The following is a 19,090-nucleotide window of genomic DNA, read 5'->3' as shown; positions in this document are numbered from 1 at the left end:
GTCACTGCTGCTGCTGCTTGGCTGTAGGCCAAGATAGCTTGAGATAGCTTGTGCTGAGGGAATGCATGGTATAGGGAACAGGCTGTGCAGCCTGAAGAGAACACAGGAGAGATTGTGCAGCAGGGGAGCTGCTTTGGCTGCGACCCTGACCTGGGCCCACAGCTGTCACTGCCTAGCTGGGGCTAAAGCCACTGTGTTCCATGTCCCAGGCCAGAGCAAGAGCTGCTACATACACTAAGTGGCAGCAGGGAGGCACAAGTGGTGTGGGGGGAGTCGCACCAGGGGGGGCAGGCACAAGGGTCAGGCTACCTGCCTCCCTGCTGCTACTTTCCCCGCCACAGCAGTGGAAGGAAAGAAATTTAAGAAAACCCTCCAATAATTAGATTCTATACATGGAAAATGTAACAAAAGGTATAACTTGCCATGCATAGAATCTAAAAATAATTGGGGGAATCATCTTTAAATTTAAGTCACCTTGGATTTGGGTAAATATGGTCATTTTATTGAAACCTATGACAATATTTTAAAAGTCCTTTCAAAAACAAGAATAAAATCTCAAAGAGAAAAATATCACATTTGTTTTATTATTTTTATAAAAATAACCTGCATGAACAACAATGGAATGTGAGTGAATTACCAAAATGTTTATTCATTATTTGAGCAGAAAACTCAAACAAGTACTGAAGAAGTTACCAGAGGCTCAATTCTGAGCAGCAGGAAGCAACCATCTCATATTTGCTCAGCTCTCTTTAAATCCCACTGAGATAAAATGAAGTTCCTGATGTTCAGTGTTTAACAGGATCATCTCTAATTTCCAGAGACAACTTAAAGAGCATGTTGTATTCAAAACAAAATTATTAACAAAAAAATTAAATTTAATGAGAATTAAGCCTTGAAAAAAGTAAAAAAGCTTTGTTTGCCTCCTCAAAGAATGGATTAACAAAGCATCATAAGATAGACACTTGTTGTGACAGATAGGCATGGAAACAGTTACGGGAGCCTACAATAGCATCAGTCTAAGTGACAGTTGAGAAAGGTTTGGCTTTTACAAAAATTCTTGTAAAGTGTTTCTTAATATTTTTTGCAGTGAATTGGGAATGCTTTGTTTTCTTTTCCTGCAAAAGATGCTTCAAGTTATCCAAGAGGCCAAAGAAACTCTAACACTTTAAAAACATGAGCATTGCTTTCCCCTGGTTTTATCAAGTTTGCAGACCCCAGTCAATCTGGCAAAGAAACCATGCAACAGTTGCGGTATTCTAGTTCTGAACATAACCAGTTGATTAACAGTTTACACTGTGCAATCTGAACAAACAGTTCTACTGGACAATGAGAGTCTTCCAAGAATATCCCTGTACCTAAGATGCAAGTGACTCAACACACCGTAGAAAGCGGGGGGAATGGGTTCTGCTTACTAACCACAAGCTTCTGATGCTGATGAGAAATATATCCTTTAATGTGACCCTAACAGAGGGAAAAAGAAAAAAATGTTAGTACTGGAAGCTGGTGACACATTCACATTCAGTATCTGCCTTAGGTTTTGATCCAGTCAAATTCTAACTTGTGGTATTTAATTGTGAGCATTTGAGCAGTGCCATTAACTTTTAACATTTCATTGATTTAAATGGGACTGTTTATGCACCTGTTTACTCCCCTGATGGTCACAGGCAGCATATCATGTAACTCCATTCATACACTTACTGAACTCCACCTTAAAACATTGCACCTACTGGAAGACTCTTCCAGAATTTCACTCCTCTGGTAAGTAGGAATCTCTTCCAAATTTTCAACTTAATTTTATTCATGGCCTCTTTGTACCCATTTATTCTTTTCCCTAACATATGAATAGAGCTTGGCTATTGAACTTCAGGACTTATAGTCATGAATTTGTGGATTTTAGAGAAAAGGGCAAGACTGGATTTATAATAGAAATTCAGTTGCAATCTTAACTGTTTTCCATGCAGGGCAAGAATTAGAACATAAGCACCTTTGTTATAGTGAAAATATACAAAGACGTAAGTACAACAGACAAGTAAATGCAAATAAGACACAGGTGGCCCAAGAAAAAAAATGTTCAAAGTAAATTATGCTATTGTGTTAGCCTCCTTTAATAAAATTTCCCTAATCTGTATAGTCATTTATATTGACTGCAGTTTGCAAAGGCAAACAATGAATGGTGAACACATACCATGAATATAAGATTGGCTAAAATACACTGCACTTCATCAATATCAACATCCTCCACTTTCATGTATTTCAGGGCAACCAGAAAGGCATCTAGGGATAGCTGATGAGTCTTGAGAAGCAAATATCTGAAAAAATACAAAGAGAAGGAGCAAAAATCAACTAAATCTGCTGGCTTCTGGGCAAAAAAGTCCTTCCATGCTAACTTACTTTGCCTGGAGCCAGAAAAAAATAAGGACATTTAATCCAGTTCTCTAGAGAAACCACATAAAAATAACATTTGCAAAAATGCAATTTTTACTTTGCTTACACTTTCTTAAAGAGATTCCTGTAGGTGATGATTTTCAGCTTCTCAAGGATAAGGAAGATACCACAGCGAATGAAGAATGTCTCATGTTTTGTGAGAGCATCATTCAGTAAGAGAAGATTTCCTTCACTAAAAGGATGGAAATATAAAAATATGAGAAGGCAGATATTTTGCTTCTTCAGCATTATAACTCAATCTGCATTTTTTTCCCACACAATAAATATATTTTATGTGATACTTTTTTAAGCTAAAACACACAATTCAGTAAGATGCCATACCTCACAGCCTTAGTTACTTCAGCAAACTGCATTAGGTCATATTTTTTCAAAAGCTGAATTGCTGGCATATGGCCCTGAAAGGTAAACAAAGCTTAAATTTATCCAGAATAAAGTAAAATATTTCCAATTAATAATACATAAAAACATTGTTAAAAAGAAGAAATACAAATGTTTATTTGCTTTGCCCCCAAAAAACAAAAGGAAGTAAATGGAGCTATTTTAAGGCCCCATTACACTGCATCTCCAAGGATAACATGTTACACACCTCTACTTTTTTAAAACTTTGTTTCTAAATTGTATAAACTGTTATAACACACCATTACATGCAAGAAACATGCACCATTACATGCAAGAAACATGGGGTTGGCAATGTTTTTGAACAGAGCATCAAAAACACCTGCAACTCCAACTTAACAGGTTTCCCTACTCTCCACCCCTGGCATGCTCCCACTCCTTCGAGATGCTGGCATGCCAGGGGTGGACAGTGGGGGAACTGCAAGGGGCCGGATCCTTATTGTGGCAACATAGCCTCAGCCCATTCTCTTCCATCCACCCTGAGGCATGCGTGCCAACCAAAATGCCTTCGCGTACCACACTCTGGTATCCATGCTGTGGGTCGCCTACCCCAGCCCTAGATCACCTTTCATATGACTTAAGCTGTTACAAATTCTATACTTAAGTTGCACCACCAGTCTGCAAACAAGATGTTGTGTTAGAAGATGAATGCCACAAATCATGTCAACTGTGTCACAGCTCAGTTAAGGGGCAATCTGTGTCTATAACAGGTATTTTTTCCTTAAAAATTAACAGTGGGAAATTTTAATTTCTGTTCTTAAAATATGTTTATTTGACACGAATGTTTTCATTGTGTTAGGTCACAGAAGATTTTGGACCATATACAATATCAAAAAGGAATTTCTCTCTGTCACATAAGTAAAAATATAAGATTGCACAACAGAGATTATATTGCACATCAACTCAGTCAGAGTTTAAATTTAGGTACCAGGGTGCTCAATGGTATGCCACTGGTAGCCCCTTTATTGGTTAGATAATTGGCTGAGAAAAAGAGCTCTATGTTTCATGTTTACCAACAACCAGGTAGAAACAAAAAGTCACTTATGCTATTTTAATATATTTTAAATATGTTTTAAAGTTTGGAAGCTTATAACAAATTTGCCAATGCCTTGACAGTTGTCAGTCTTCTTCAGGGTTTCCCATAGACCAAAATTCCTTTAGATTAGCAAAGACAGCAACTCAAGACTAAAATACATGGTTACAAAAAAACAGTGGATTTCTACTAAAGGCCGTGAGGGGTTTTGCATCTCCATCCCAGTTCCCATTCCACATGATCTCATATTTTATGTTATGACTGCTCGAGAGAGCCTACAGGTTAGTACACATTGAGAAACCAGGACTGAGGTGCTTTGCCTGACAACTCCTCCAGTACCCATCTCTTGCAGTTGTATGTTTGACATATGGGAGAAGCATAAAGGAAGGAATTCTCCCCTTTCAGGCTGCAGACCAACTCAAGTGTGATTCCCACTTTGCAATGCACAATTAACAAAGAGAAGGATCTGCATTTCCTCTCCCTGTAGTGTCAGAGGGAACTGCTATGGTATGGTACGGTACTGCAGTGTGGTACAGCAGTGGTGCTGTACCCTTTTGGGGAGGTATTTTCCCCCCCCTCACAATCCTACCCTGCTCTTAATACACTGTAAGACCACCAGTTACTTTGATACCGATATCTTTGTTGCTGTGGAGCTAGGAATATAATTTACTCCCTACAAGTTGTGTGAAAAAATATGCTATTAAGAAGATAATTTAAAATTTAAATTTTATGACCCCCTCTTTTTTGCATCTAAATGCTAATTCTGCAGTGTCATATAGGAGCCTGACAGACCATGTTTCCAAGCCTCAGGTCTGCAATACACCCTACACAAGCTAACTCCTGCACCTGAATAAGGTCCCATACAGCTTCCAATACAAACTAGGCAAGACACTCAATGCTATGCTGTGCACCATGTTCTGTCTCACAGCAAACTATTTGGAAGCCAAGAATAAAAGGCACTCACCAACAGCATTTTTACGGGCAGCAGGTAAATCAAAATCATCCTTTTGTTTTTCTGACTTGAGCGGTGACAGTGCTCAAAGGCAAACGACAGATATTCCTCAGCTGCAAACACAGAAAGGAGATCAGAAAAGCTTCTGGTAACAAGGACCAATGACAAAAACTGGTTAAACAGGGACTTTAATACTAGGTTCATTCTGACCCTATAACTGGATCCAGACATGCAGGCACATGCAGTTTGTGGCACCACAAACTGCTTTTGCAGTACAACAAACCACATGCGTTGCACATTAAACCATGTCCGGTGCTGCTAATTTGCAGTGCCAGGACAAAATTTGCTACTGGGACTTCCCAGTATCAAAAAAAACAACCTTGGACAAACGTGCATCAGGGCAAATGTGGAGAGGGGGGAGCAGGCAGCCCAGGGCCACAGCCAGCCATTCCCCGAGCAGCGAAGCCCCCACACTAAAGCACGTGGAGATGGGGGAGCAGCCAACCCAGAGCTGCCTGTTTCCCAGTCTGGAGCCACACTGTGCTCAAGCCACTCAGGGAGCAACTGAGGGTACCTCGCTGCAGGGACCCCACAGTATGTGGAGATGGGGGAGCAAGCAGACCAGTGACCCCCACACTGAGGCACCCTATGCCCCAGGCAGCCCCCACCCTGCAGCAGATGGAGCAGCAGAACAATGTGTCCTGCTGCAAAGCACACAGGCAGGAGTATGCACTGTGGCACAAAGTAGAGGCACAATTCTGTGCCGCTATTTATGCTGGCAGCCTTGGGTTACTGTATTTCCAGGATCAAAAAAGAGGACATATGTAGGGGGGAGGAGCAGGGTGGGAGTGGAGGGGCTGGGAGGAGAGCAGAAGAGGGGATTGTGGGGGAGAGGCAGTGATATGCAGGTGTCCTGCCTCTGTCCCTCACTCCTAAGCCACTGACCCCCAGACCTGTGGGTACCCTTCAATGTCCACCCACAGCCACCTTCATCCCCTTGGGACCAGCTTGCTGGGGCCCACACACAGCCCATGATGCCTGACAGCCGATCACTTTGCCCGCTGCTCCCAGCCCCAAGCATCCAAGCTGCTCATGCCCGGGAAAAGCAGAGGCAAAGTAAAAACCTGGACATTTGCTTGCATTTTAAGAATTCACCCAGACATGAGGACAGGGGGCCAAAAAAGAAGACATGTCCAGGAAAACCCAGACATATGGTAACCCAAAGTGCTGCTGCAAATGCACACCCCTGCTTGTGTGGACGCGGCCTGTGATTTGAGCCTGTCAAAAGATTTCTCTCATATTTTAATAACTTAAAAGCATTCACACAGGAACTGTCAGGCAAAATTGCACAGTAACAAACACATAAATGCAATAAGGATCAATTCATTCATTAGACAGGAAATTACAATAAAAACAAGATCTCTATTTAAAAGGTCACTAAGGCTGTATTGGTATATTTTGGATGGGGTAGCTGGACAATCAAACCACATTATAAAAGAGATTTCCATGTCAATTCAGTAGAATTACTGTGCTACAGAAGATGAGAACTTCAAGATAATATATTTTTTACATGCCGTAAACTTTTTCCAAAATAAATGTTAGGGTTTTTCAAACCAAAAGGAGTCATGTAACATACAATGTGTGCCTGTAAATATCTGCAGAAGTGTTCGAGTGGTAAGAGTGACACTGCAAAATAAATGCTTTAATGGTTTTTTGCTGCTAGGGAGGACAAAAAACACAGTTTGTCTGCTCTAAGACCAGAAACCGAAATATCTATGTTCACGCTTTCTTTTTGGCTTCTTGTACTATGCTATGTGAGCAGAGGGGTAAAGGAGGGGTATCAATGAAGTACAGAAGCATTTTTATATAAATATCACACAAGAAGGATTATAAGGATTCATCTACAGCTCATAATGTGGTGACTAGGAATATGAGAAATATTATTCTACTTGAAGAAAACTAGTATAAAGTACTATGTAAGTTAGAGTAACCTAAGACTTAAAAATAGTAACATTATGATATGCCCAGTTTCTAAGACACTTATGTTAAAGTCACTTTTAAAATAAAAACTGCCTTACATATAACCATTAAAACTGAAAAAGTAGTTAACAAATTAGTCCCAGTTCAGCAAAAATATGGAGTCACTGTGACCACTCGTACACGCAGAAAATCCAAAGTTATGAGTTAGGAGGCTAAAACCTACTTTTGCCACCATAGTTTTTGCTACTTGTTGCTTCCTGTATTTCTCTAGATATAATTAGATTTCTTTTCTAGTTCTCAGGGGACTACAGTGCTGACACTGGGACTGTTTCTAATGTCTGCACTGCCACCACTGAAGTTTTATATCCATGAATAAGTATATTTTTCCCTGAAATTAAAAAGCTTCATAAAATGATTAAACTTGTTTTTAAAAGAAGTTTACACTTCTAACATTTCAGAGATTCTTTTTTTTTCAGTTGATCAGTTCTATGCAGGAACTGAGGACCAAATGTCCTTATCTTGCTGAATACTCATACTGAAAAATATGTATTGTAGCGCGTATGTGTATAAAATATACCAAGATAACTAAAAAAAGACACCAGAGACAGATATTTTAGAACTGAGTGGACATTGCAGTTAGAAGTGTAATGCAATCCCTACCCAAATCAGGCTCAGCCTGCAGTAAATCCTTTTGGATGTTTTTTTGTACTCACCAAATGTAAGTTATGCTAATGGAACAACTGTTCCTTCCACAACAGGTTTTGACTCGCACACAAAACATGTCAGCTGGATTTCAGTCCCAGCAGTCAGAGTATAAATCTGCCCTGCTGACATACAGTACCTTGCTTAAAATCACTGTCAAACATGGCCTTGCGTCCAACGTAATATCTGTATGTAACTCTCTGTGCCATTGTATATTCATCTTTCAGATTTGAGCTGTCGATTGCTCTAATTAATGGTTTACATAGATGAAGTTTGTTGATCTGTGAAGAGAGTTACATGTTTGAAAGACACACTAATGTGGCACCAATGGATAAATGTGGACTTGATTTAGAATATGAAATGTAAAGAAAACCAGGTAATTAGATTTGGTTCATACCTTAAAATAAATTTTAAACAGCTGATTCACCAGGAACAACATGCCCCACTTTTTGGAGTCTTCAATGCCAGCTCGGCTGTTACAAGAGATAAAAAGCAATACAAAGGAACATTTCGTGAAGATATGATTTTGCTTCAGGGGACCCTTTGTGTATATTTGTGAGGAAGTGTTCTTAAACCAGTAGCATAGTCAAAATGAAAGTCTCATATATTAAACCATACAACACCATCAAAACAGGGTGCCCTTTCAAACTTAGGATCTTTGCCATCTTTAAGTTTTGCTCAACTGTATTCTCTATCAACACCATTACAAGGATATTGTCAAGGAAGACAGCAATAGTATCTTTACCAAGTGCAAAAACTGTACCTTAAGGCTCCATCACATCCAACATATAAACACCAACAATCTACACAACCAGACACCCAAACTCATTTCAGTGAACAACCTTAAGTCCGTTCACAGCTTCTTTGTTATTTATTTGTACTTAAAATATACACAAATTGGAATTAGGGTCATGCCTTTGACCACGTTTTTGAAGAACTGACTATGGGTATTTGCTGGAAGTGGGCAAGTAAAGAGATATATTTAAGAGGATGCGTTGGTTTTAAGACTGATAAGAGAGAGGGGGCAGCAATTTTAAGTGCCTGTGGATAGTAATATTGTCCAAGTTGATGACAATACGGTGACCCCCTGCAAAGAGTATTCTGCACACCTATAGGCAGCATGTACCTGAGAATTCTAGTTGCCTGAAATATGAGAAGCAAGGAAAAAACAGCAAAGAAATCTTTTCCCCAGGTTAAAAGTGTTAAAATTGTAAGAGTGGAAAACTGAAGACTGAGGCAAGACTACTTCTTTCACATCCCTAAGTAATAGGGTACACAAACTCTAGAACAGAACAGGGCAGGAAAGAATTAGTGGTCTGCTTTAGGAGCCAAGGAAAAAAAAATCAAGCTCTCTCTCCAACACATGCTAAAAATGCCAGAAAGAGAGAAGCCACCCCTATAGTAAATCACAAGGGAACTGAACAAAAGAAAAAAATCCAAGCCACAGGGGTGACTGTGCTGACTCAGATATTGACTTAATGGAAATAAATTAATACTTATGCTTTGCAAATTGGAAATGTATTTACTTTTTAAATGATTCAGTGTGCAATCTAGGAAGGATCTTTCACTCACGTGTCACTAGCACAGACTCGAAAACAGCTCATCAGCAATTCTGCTGCTTTTTCCAGCATGTCGCCAACTTTGCTTTTTCCTTTCTTCACCAACTGTTGATCTGCCTAGCATGACGAGATGAGAAACATACAGTGTATTCCTACTTCCAGGTTCATTGTGTTCAAAACAAAAGGTTAGTGTTTTAAACACTTATCTTGGTAAGTAAAATAAGTGGTAAATTTGTCACTTCTGCCACCCCAAAATCCTGCAAGTGACATAACCAGGGATCCTGGTTTTCTCTGTTAAAAAATATCCCCAATTTTCAGGTTAAAAAAGTATCTCAAAATCCACATTTTTCCATGATTAAAATGAAGCGCCTCTACTGTAAATAGATAGGTAGATAGATTTTTTTTTTTTTTAATCAGCAAAAACCAGCATCCCTGGACATACTTTAATTCTGTGTTACAAAAGTTATCTCCTTAAAATTCTGAATATCTTACTTCGGAGAAAAAAAAAAAAGGATGGCTTTAACAGCTTTAACTGACAGGTTATGCTTTGATTAGCTAAGCTTAAAACTGTGACATTTTAATATGATACTTTTTTTGAAATTAAGAAACCTTTATAGCACTACTGTGATCCTTCAGGCAATCATATGGTTCTAGAAGCTGAAGCTTTAAGAAACATCACTTATATGCCAATGCTGAAAATAAAAATCACGAAAGCTGGCAATACTGAGACTGAAGAGGTCTAAAAGTTGTATATTGATTAATGTAGGCCTCTACCCAGGAACAAGGATAAAATGAAAGGAAACAACTGGTCCCAATATGGACTGGGATTTGCCTCTATTAAGGGTGTAAAACATGGTTGAGAGCCGTGTCATCTGGCCCACAGGACTCCCAAACAGAATGGAAATTTGGGGGCAGAGCCTACCACTAAGTTTGGGGTCTGGAGCCCCACTGGTGATGCATGACAACAGCAGAGAGTAAGCAACAACTCTTGTTAACCTTCACACTACCACTACCACATCCAAACCTGACCTGCAAGGAGCCCCACGGTCTGGACTAGATTGGCTAGGAGGAAGGAGTTTGATCCCCTGACCTATGTGCTTTGTGACTATCATAACAACGAATACATTAAAAAAAAAAATGGAGATTTAGGGCTGTGTTAGGGCAGTTGAAAAATCATTACAGTGATGCATCCATTTTAGTTTTTAAGTTGTCTAATAAAATTAAAAAAAGAAGCCCACAAATTAACGTTTGTCTGGGGACTCCCAAAAGGTAAACCCAGTGCTGATGGAGGGATATCCTTGTTACTGAAGCTGCAACTATTCCAGTACTCTTTGGCTCTCATAATGAAAAAACGTCAATACAGTAAATCAAAATTCCCTGTCCAAGTTAGCCCAAATCAGGTTTCTACAGGTAATCTCTGGGTACAAGCACACAACTTGGAATATCAAGTTTAGAGTCTCAAAGTGAATGAGGTCACAATAAGAAGTACAAGAAAATACTATTTGGTTCAAAGCATTTCTAAGTCCAGTGGGGGCCAACATTTTTGACAGGCATGCCACAAACAACCCTGCACACTCCTATAGTGCCACTCTGATTCCTGCTTCCTGTCCGATCTGCTGCTCTGATTTCTGCTTCCTTCCCTACCTATCACCATGTTGCCTGTTCCCTCCTCAATCTGTTGTGCCACACCCAGAGACAAACCTTGGTTTGTTCTTTGGGACAGGAAGCAAGGAGAAACTCAGGGCTCTGGGGCTACCCCAAGGATGGGTTTGTGACATGGGTCCCTTTGAAATTCCAACTAATGTAAAAGAAAATTCTACCTTAATCAAGGGGCCAAGAATAGAATAACTAGTGAAGCTGAAAAATCAGCCAAACAGAAGTCTTTAGAACCATAAATCAAGACTTGACTTCCATGTCCTTCAAGTTCTCGGCACCTCTCTACTTCAGGGCCAACCATAGGAGGGGGACAGAGTGAGCAATCTACGTTTGTAATAATATCTACTGAATTTCATACAGGGTGAGATTATAAGCATGCATCGTTTTATTAACACACAATTCCAAAAAAATTAAGTAAAATTAGGCTGAATGATGAAGTTTACAATATTTAAGCCACTTAAATTTCTTATGAACGGATGAAGTTCATGAAATGGTAACTGTATGTTTTACATCTACTTACATTATTAGCAAAAATTCGAAGGTCAAGTGCTACAGCATACATAATGGGCAAAGCCCTAGAGAAACAAAGGCAGTTAACTGAACCTCTCTTGCAACAAAACCATAACATCTGCATATTTTTTAAACTAACTGGTGTTTATACATCTCCATAAACATCTCACTTTTCTTTCCCTATGGAAGTCTCTAGAAAGAGGAAAGTTTCTTTAGAAGGCCGACATATCATAAATCTCTATAGTGAATGAAAAATACATTTAAAAAATCTGCTCCACAATTTAAGTCTCCAATGAATATCATTTTGCATTCAGTAGCTTGTTTAAGGAAAACAAAATAAATGCACTACATATAATTTAATTTAGAATATTGGGTTTTTACAAAAAGATAATTTCTGGCTTATATTATGCACCCCCCCTTTACACATTATATGTATTATACAATTAACTGGTTAACTGTGCAATTAATTCAGATCAGCTACATGTGCAAAGTAACTATCATGCCATAAAAAAAAATCCAAACAGAAATAAAGTTAAAGCTGGAAAATGTCAATAACTTTATAACTGGTTTCTATCCATATCTAATTTGCACGTATAGCAGGGCCTCCCCACCTATGGGACACTGTCGGGACAGAGAGTCCACAGCTGCAAGACTCTCCGTCTTGACTGCTGTGCAGCGCTGCCATGGCTCAGATTTTGGCGCTACAGGACTCACAGCTGCAGAAGCTTGCTACTTGCCCGTGCAGGGGGAACCCACAATGGTGATCCCAGACTCTACCCGCACCAGCAATAAGGCATGATAGGATCTGATGCTGGATCCCACTATCACGTGTGGCATGGCAGGATGCGTGATTGTGCGGATCATACATCAGATCCTACAATGCCTTTACGTAAACATCTAGAGGGGCCCCATGAGTCACATACCACATATAAATAACTGCTGTGCATAAAAATGCAGATGAAGCATAACTATAAATTAAAGTTTTTTTATATCAATACCTTAATTGAATTATGGCAAAATTTTATGATGAGCTAATAACAATCTGTCTGGCCACTAATGCTTGTTGTGAAATACTTACCAGTTTTCTTCTTTATGTGCCTGAAATGCTCGCAGGAATGATGTGTTGTATTTAGGAGAACTTAACACAGTACAGTTTGCAAACTTAAACAGCACAAATAAAGACACTGTATTCTATGCTCTAGTTTTGGGAAATGGACAACAGTTAAAAACAGAGTAGGTGTGGGATCAGGATTCAGGGACATGAGAGAGAGGAAGGAGGGGCAGCTCTGCTGCTTGTTCCCTCCTTTCTGACTCTACAGAAGCACAGGTATGAAGCTGGGGAGGCTCGAGATAGCAGTTCCCTGCAGTAACATCATCACCTTGATACAGTGGGGATTTAGGGTCTATATAAATGCTCTTAGGAGGCCCCTGTATATTTTAGTAATCTTCTGGCTTGGAAAGCATGACGTACAGAGAAGGGAAAGTACTTATTTATGTTTCACTGTTTAAGTTTATATAATTGAAATATTCTGAAATAAAACTGTATTTGCATCTTCTAAATTATCAGGATGATTTTCCATTTCTCAAATAAATATGGAATTATCCTAGATACAAAACAGAGGACTGATAGAAAAGGATATTGGACAATAACGGTTTGGCACTTGTATGCTTCAATGAAGTCATGGTTTCCCACTGCATAAGTACATCTGTCAAAAGGAAAAAAGAAAAGCATCAGGAAAGACACATTTTAAAGATTGTTCCTTTTGCTTCTTGGTGAAACCAATAATATAGGCTGCAGTACAGCCATGACATTTGTGTCAGGAGAAAAGCCTTTCTCCAGGCACAAAAGCACCATACAGCCATTCAGGGGCTTTCTTGCAGAAGGAAATGTCTCTTCTGCAGGAAAGTTTACCTCTTGCAACCGGTGAGAACTCTCCCCTTTCACACACAGTGGAATGGCTGTGCACGTCTATCAGGTGTTGAGGACACCCAGTATCCCACAGTTCTCTGCTTTCCCTCACTCCCTCCCTCCAAGGAAGAGGGAGGGAAGGAGAACATTGACTCCTTGACAGCCAGCCGTTTGGGGACCCTTTCCCCTGTCCCACAAGCTGATTGGCAGGACAGGATTGGAGGCCATTCTTCTGGTTCACCAGGATGAGTGCAACAAGGGGGGGCAGGTGTGTCTGGAACTGGACCCCCCCAAGTCCCCACCTTAGCTCCCAGCTGCTGGGTTTTAAATGCTGCCCTGGCCACCCAGGTGAACAGTGTGGGAACAGAGCAGGGAGGCTGTCCTCAAGACCCATTCCCAGCCCCTGCTAGCTTCCCTTTGCAGTCTCCACCCTCAGCTCCCAGTTGAACAGTGGCAAAGCCCAAGGGGGCTGGGAATTGGGGCTGGAGAAGTTATCCCTGCCGCCATTCCTGGCCCCTGGGCTTTAAATGCCACTAACCTCCCACCCCAGTTTTAAATTAAATTTTCTACAATTGCCATTCAAAACAACCTAAAAAGGAAAATTTACCAAGTTACTGAAATGAATGACATCAAATAGTAAAATGATACAGTCAACTGGACTTCTAGTAAATGCAAAAAACCCCAAAATATAAACACTCAGCAAAATTATTTTGGGTCCAAGAGAGTGGCCTGACTAATTTTTATAGTTTTATAACTACCTCTTCCTATTTCTATGAAATATTTCTTTTCCCTGCTGTTTACTGCCTGTCCACTTTCATCACTGCTGTTACTATTACAAGCAAGTACCCTCTTCTGGGGCCTGGAAAAGGAGAGCGACGATCAGTATAAATAAAAGGATATGAAAGTGACTATATACATATGCTGTTAAGACTAGAAAATACAATTAAAAACAGAAAATCAGTAAATACTGTCTGGGATATTTTATCTGTTGCAATTTTAGGGGTTACTGTAACAAGAGTATGAAAAACATTTTCAGACCAAAGAGGCTGACAGTGCCACTTCAAATAAGTCTGATCAATTCAGAGAAAAATTCAATGCCTTCCTTTAAATGCATCCAAATTCAAACTTTCTCATTCTCAATTCACCTTTACCTTAAGTGAGCAGCAAACATTTCATCATAGGGTGGTTCCAGAACTTGTTGACATTTCTCCTCTGGAGATGGAAGCTAGATATAGAATAAATAAATCAACAAAGCATTAAAGTGTAAGGTAAGGTAAACCAAAAATAGAAAGCCATAGGCATATTTTATCAAGAATTATTTTACATAATGGTATTTTTCTACATACAAACTTTCATTTGGCATCAGAACCTCAGAAGATCCTTAGAAAGGAGAAGTAAAAACTCAGGAAGAATAGATGGTAAAGCAGGGGTGAGCAAATTATGGCCCGTGGGCTGGATCTGACCTGCAGTGTGTCCCACCTGCCCAGCCCATGCGCAGGGTGCATTCCAGGCCGTGGCGTGGCCAGTCTCACTGTCCCCAGAGTGCACAGCAGGGCTGGAGTGGGGCACAGTGGCTGGACTCCCTTCCCAGCAGCCTCCACAACTCCTTCCAGCTGCCACTGGCCCACCTTCCAGCTGGTGGTGGGTCAGTCTCTACTGCCGCACATAGGCACCATGGCCCATCCGCCCCGCACCCACCACTGGAGGTACCAGATGGAGCATGCAGGTGGGGTCTCATGTAGACCAGCTCAGGCCCATGCAGGCAGGGCATGTTTGGCAGGTGGATGGGATGGGGCCACAGGCAGGTGGGGAGTGGCATCCAGGAGCAGAACATGCAGCTGACGCCAAGGCCAGGGCTTGGATTAGGATCACAGCGCAGTGGTAGTATGGGGCCAGGGCTTGGGGCAGAGTCATGGTCCATCCTCACGACATGCAGAGGCATGTAGGGCGTGGAGCACAGCTCCAGCCCTGCAGTGTTACCACCTTCCAATCCCAGCTCCAGCTGCCCATCCCGCTCCCAGATCCTGCCCCCCACCCACCCACGGCACCATCCCACCTGCCTGGCCAAGCACACCCTGCCCTGCACCCATGGATCCCAGACTACTCTCACTGGGCAGCAACTGTGTGGGGCCAGCTCCAGGGCAGAGCCACTGAGGGAGTTCTGGTGAGCTGGGGTATGAGGGGACGTTAAACCAGTCCTCAACAGATCACCAATACTCTCTCAGTGGCTCTGGCCCAAATAACTACCCACCCCTATGGTAAAGTATTGGGGAAGAAGGGGAAGAAGCATGTCACGGAGAAAGCTGAAGAGTTGAAAATGTGAGAAGGGACAGAAAAACACAAAACCAGAAAGAGCCACTGCTTTGGATCATTAAAAAGATATTTTTCAGGGAAGAAGGCAAGGTAAAATGAGACAAGGCAGGTGGGAAAAAAAGGAAGAGAGAAAAACATAGGCTGGGGACATGTATCTTACAATCTACATTTCACTGTATTCTTCTAGAAACCATTGTATATTTTTTAGGTTATTATGTAGCGAGGAAAAGAATGATGAATGCATCTTATTGCTAATGGGATACAGGGCAATGTTCTTCTGGCCACATATCTGGCTAACTGCAGTTTTAAAATTTACACAGTGACCCACAAAAGGAAAGGTTTTACAGACTATTAATAAAGATACTTTAAATATTCCTAAGGAACTGTAGTGAGGAGCTCACACAAATGAAGTCTATCTGATAGTTAAATGTTTTATAAATGAAATTGTTGTACTTTTCTTCTGAACAGTCTTGGTTTCTCACTTTTAAATTCTGTAGGGCTTTACATAACAGTAGACAACTTTTTCCCCCCAGATTACATCCTAGCTACATTCTCCTTTCTCAGGTATGAGAGGTTTTTTTTGTAGGTTTGTGCCTTTTTAATTTTTTGTGCTTATTTATTATCCTTGCCGTTCCTCTCTGTGGACATTACTTCATCTAACATGGATTTCCTATTTGCATCAAGAAATCATATCCAAATGAGAAAAATCTCATATCCATTAAGAGCCTCTCCAAAGTCGATGAAAATGTACTCCCCCACACAAAGAATATTGCAGGATTTGGGACTGCGATTTGGCAAGGTAACGAATTTCCTTACCTGAAGTCTAGGGTTTGCAACATGAGGATGCTTAAATGATACTAGTTCTGCACAAAAAAGTCCATCTCTGGTATCAATGGCCTCTTGTACCTAAATAAGACAGGTAAAAGTAAAAAAAATAGAAAAAAAAGAAAACAACTGCAAGGAATGACACAAAATTATGGGCTACGGTAAACACACTGGTGGGAAGGGATCAAATCCAGACGGACCTGAACAGGTTGGAAAATTGGGCAGAAAAGAATAGGATGCAGTTCAACAAAGACAAGTGCAAAGTGCTGCATCTAGGGAGAAGGAATCATCAACACACCTATAGGGTAGGGGAGGACATTCGCAGCAGCACAGCAGCAGAAAGGGATCTCGGAGTCATTGTTGACTCCAAGATGAACATGAGCCTTCGGTGTGACGAAGTAAACAGTAAAGCTAACCACGCTCTTATCATGCATTAGCAGGTGCATCATGAACATGTCCAGGGAGGTGATATTTCCCCTCTACACGACACTGGTCAGACCACAGCTGGAGTACTGTGTCCAGTTTTGGGCACCGCACTTCAAGAGGGATGTGGATAACCCTGAGAGGGTCCAGAGGAGGGCCACTCTTATGGTTAGGGGCCTGTAGGTAAGGCCCGATGAGGAGACTGAGGGACCTGAATCTCTTCAGCCGCTGCAAGAGAAGGCTGAGAGGTGATCATGTGGCCGTTTACAAATTCACCAGCTGGGCGGGGGGCAGCAAGAAACAGGAGATGCTCTGTTTACCAGGGCACCCACCCCCTGGAATAACTCGGAACAACGGCCACAAACTGACAGAAAGCAGAATTAGGTTGGACATTAGGAAGAATTTCTTCACAGTAAGTGTTGCCAGAATCTGGAATGGGCTTCCAAGGGAGGTGGTGCTCTCCTCTACCTTGAGGGTCTTTAAGAGGAGACTGGACAAGCACCTGGCTAGAGTCATATGACCCCAGCACTCTTTCCTGCCCAGGGCAGGGGGTCGGACTCTATGATCTATTGAAGTCCCTACTAACCCTAACAACTATGAATAAGTTCTAGACTTAGCCACCTTTTCCCACATATCAAATAAAGCCACTTTCCTGCAGATGCATATACATTCTTGTCAATGACTTTTCAAAAATTAGTTTTTCATGCATTACTTCCAAATAACTTAAGTCCAGAAAATACATATTGAAATTCTGTGAATGATGTGGATGACCAACACTGTCACCACCTTTTTTCTCCTTGCTTACAAAGATCAAAGTAAACCAGAGATCTTACAAAACAATGTTATATCATCATTGTCTTTGGATGATAGGTGTACAAAGTTTCTAAAATGTCTTTAACAATTTCACTTACACTTCCAAGAATAAAGATACACTATTAATTTTCATTATATTATTTATTTTCCTGAAATGGAGGATATTTTAAGTGCAGGGAATCATGTCTCTTAAATGTATCTGAATGTTATTAATGTTTAACAATACAAATTAAATATAGAAGCTTCAGAATACAAAAGCATGTTGGGGGGGGGGGGTCTGATCCAGCCCTGTGCTGTTCATGTGGCCCACGGACTACTCCTGTGTACATCTGTGGCCCATGAGACCAGGCAAATTTGACACCCCTGCATTAATACATCCACCACCCCTCAGGAAGACTTCAAAGGGGCTCCATATGTACATGTGTGTACTGGGTGTATGCATGTGCATGTGTTTGCATGCACGTGTGCACATATTGGGTGTGTGTGGGTGCATGTATGTGCAGGTGTGTATACTGCATGTGTATGTGCGCATGCATGCGTGTATAGTGGGTATCTGAGTTGCTGGTTGTAGCCACGTTGATCTAAGGACATAGACGAGCAAGGTTCTTCGAGTAGATGTGATATCTTTTATTAGACCAACTGAGTAGCTGGAAAAAAGTTCTTTGCAAGCTTTCAGGCACAGTCAGTCTTAGTCGGACATAGGGAGCCTCTGCTGGTCTAAGACTCTAAGGAATGTAGTGGGCATATGCGTGCATATATACTGGGTATGGTGTGCATGTATGTGTGTGTGTAGTGGGTATATGCATGTGCATACTGGGGATGCGTGTGTGCATGTATGTATTGGGTGTGCAGATGTGTGTGTAGTGGGTGTATGCATGTGCACATGCGTGTACACTGGGTATGTGCATACGTGTGTGTTGGGTGGGTGTATACGGGGTGCCCGAGCAGACATGCGGGACAGGGAGGACGAATGCCCGCCGGCCGCCCACCTACCTGCTGCAGGTACTGGTTGATGGTGATGTGCGCCATGCGCCGGGCTGGAGAGGCCGCCCCGTGAGACGCCGGCTCCTCCCAGCTCCGCCGCGCACCCCCAGCTCCCAGGACACAACGAAAGCCCACCCCCTTCACGTGACTTCCACCCTCATCCCTCTTCCTTCCCCTGGTGCGCCCCGTACTCCGTCACGTGTGGGTGGGGCAAGGAGGGGGCGGGGCCAAACAATGCTGGCGCTTACTCCAGCCGAGCGGCCCACCTCCCCGCGCTGACAGGCCAGTCGCGGGAGCCACGTGATCTACGCCAGGCCCACCTGGCTACAGGAGTTAGCTCCGCCCCCCGCCCCTGCTTCTCTTTCGTTGAAAGGGCAGCGCTGGCTCCCCGCCCCCCCCCTTCCTTTACATCCGCGGGAGGCGGGGCTTGTTGCTCCACGCGCTGGGGCCGGGGGCGGGGCTTCCTTAGGGCCATGGGGGCGGGGCCCGGGAACACGGGGGTCTCCAGCTGTGCTACAGGTCCCCGAGCCCAGCCCCCCGCCCGTAGAAGTACAACGCTCACAAACATCTGCACCACATCTGGGGACACG

The 19,090-nt window shown here is 42.1% G+C and overlaps 1 protein-coding gene and 1 non-coding gene across 3 annotated transcripts; one reads left to right on the top strand and one right to left on the bottom strand.

Annotated features, from left to right (window-relative positions):
* Window positions 1-555: 555 nt before the first annotated feature.
* On the bottom strand, window positions 556-19,083 carry PCID2 (PCI domain containing 2). 2 transcript variants are annotated; one of them, XM_019484970.2, is made up of 14 exons: window positions 19,063-19,083; window positions 16,272-16,361; window positions 14,294-14,367; window positions 12,874-12,939; window positions 12,312-12,353; window positions 11,244-11,298; window positions 9,081-9,184; window positions 7,906-7,981; window positions 7,648-7,789; window positions 4,839-4,939; window positions 2,767-2,840; window positions 2,492-2,617; window positions 2,186-2,309; window positions 556-1,461 (listed from the first exon to the last, which is right to left on the bottom strand). In XM_019484970.2, exons 1-14 carry the CDS (start codon window positions 19,066-19,068, stop codon window positions 1,372-1,374), a joined length of 1,170 nt encoding a protein of 389 aa, XP_019340515.1. In that variant the 5' UTR covers window positions 19,069-19,083; the 3' UTR covers window positions 556-1,371. The 2 variants fall into 2 exon arrangements, with proteins under 2 accessions (XP_019340515.1, XP_006272539.1); XM_006272477.4 differs by lacking the exon at window positions 19,063-19,083 and adding an exon at window positions 18,510-18,637.
* On the top strand, window positions 15,838-15,924 carry LOC132248028 (small nucleolar RNA R24). The gene has a single exon (XR_009459383.1). It is a non-coding gene; the product is annotated as a small nucleolar RNA R24 (small nucleolar RNA).
* Window positions 19,084-19,090: the final 7 nt, after the last annotated feature.

The sequence above is a fragment of the Alligator mississippiensis genome, chromosome 1, assembly GCF_030867095.1.
Source record: "Alligator mississippiensis isolate rAllMis1 chromosome 1, rAllMis1, whole genome shotgun sequence".
Classification (NCBI taxonomy): Eukaryota; Metazoa; Chordata; order Crocodylia; family Alligatoridae; genus Alligator; species Alligator mississippiensis.
The sequence above is the reverse complement of the archived record's forward strand: the minus strand, read 5'-3'. Positions and strand labels throughout refer to the sequence as shown.

Coding starts and splice junctions, on each gene's coding strand:
- PCID2 (XM_006272477.4), bottom strand. CDS start 18,545: ATGGCGCACATCACCATCAACCAGTACCTGCAGCAG. Junction 12,354..12,873: donor TGCCAAACCGTTATTGTCCA/ATATCCTTTTCT, acceptor TAAATACAACAC/ATCATTCCTGCGAGCATTTC. Junction 9,185..11,243: donor TTCGAATTTTTGCTAATAAT/GTAAGTAGATGT, acceptor TCGTCATGCTAG/GCAGATCAACAGTTGGTGAA.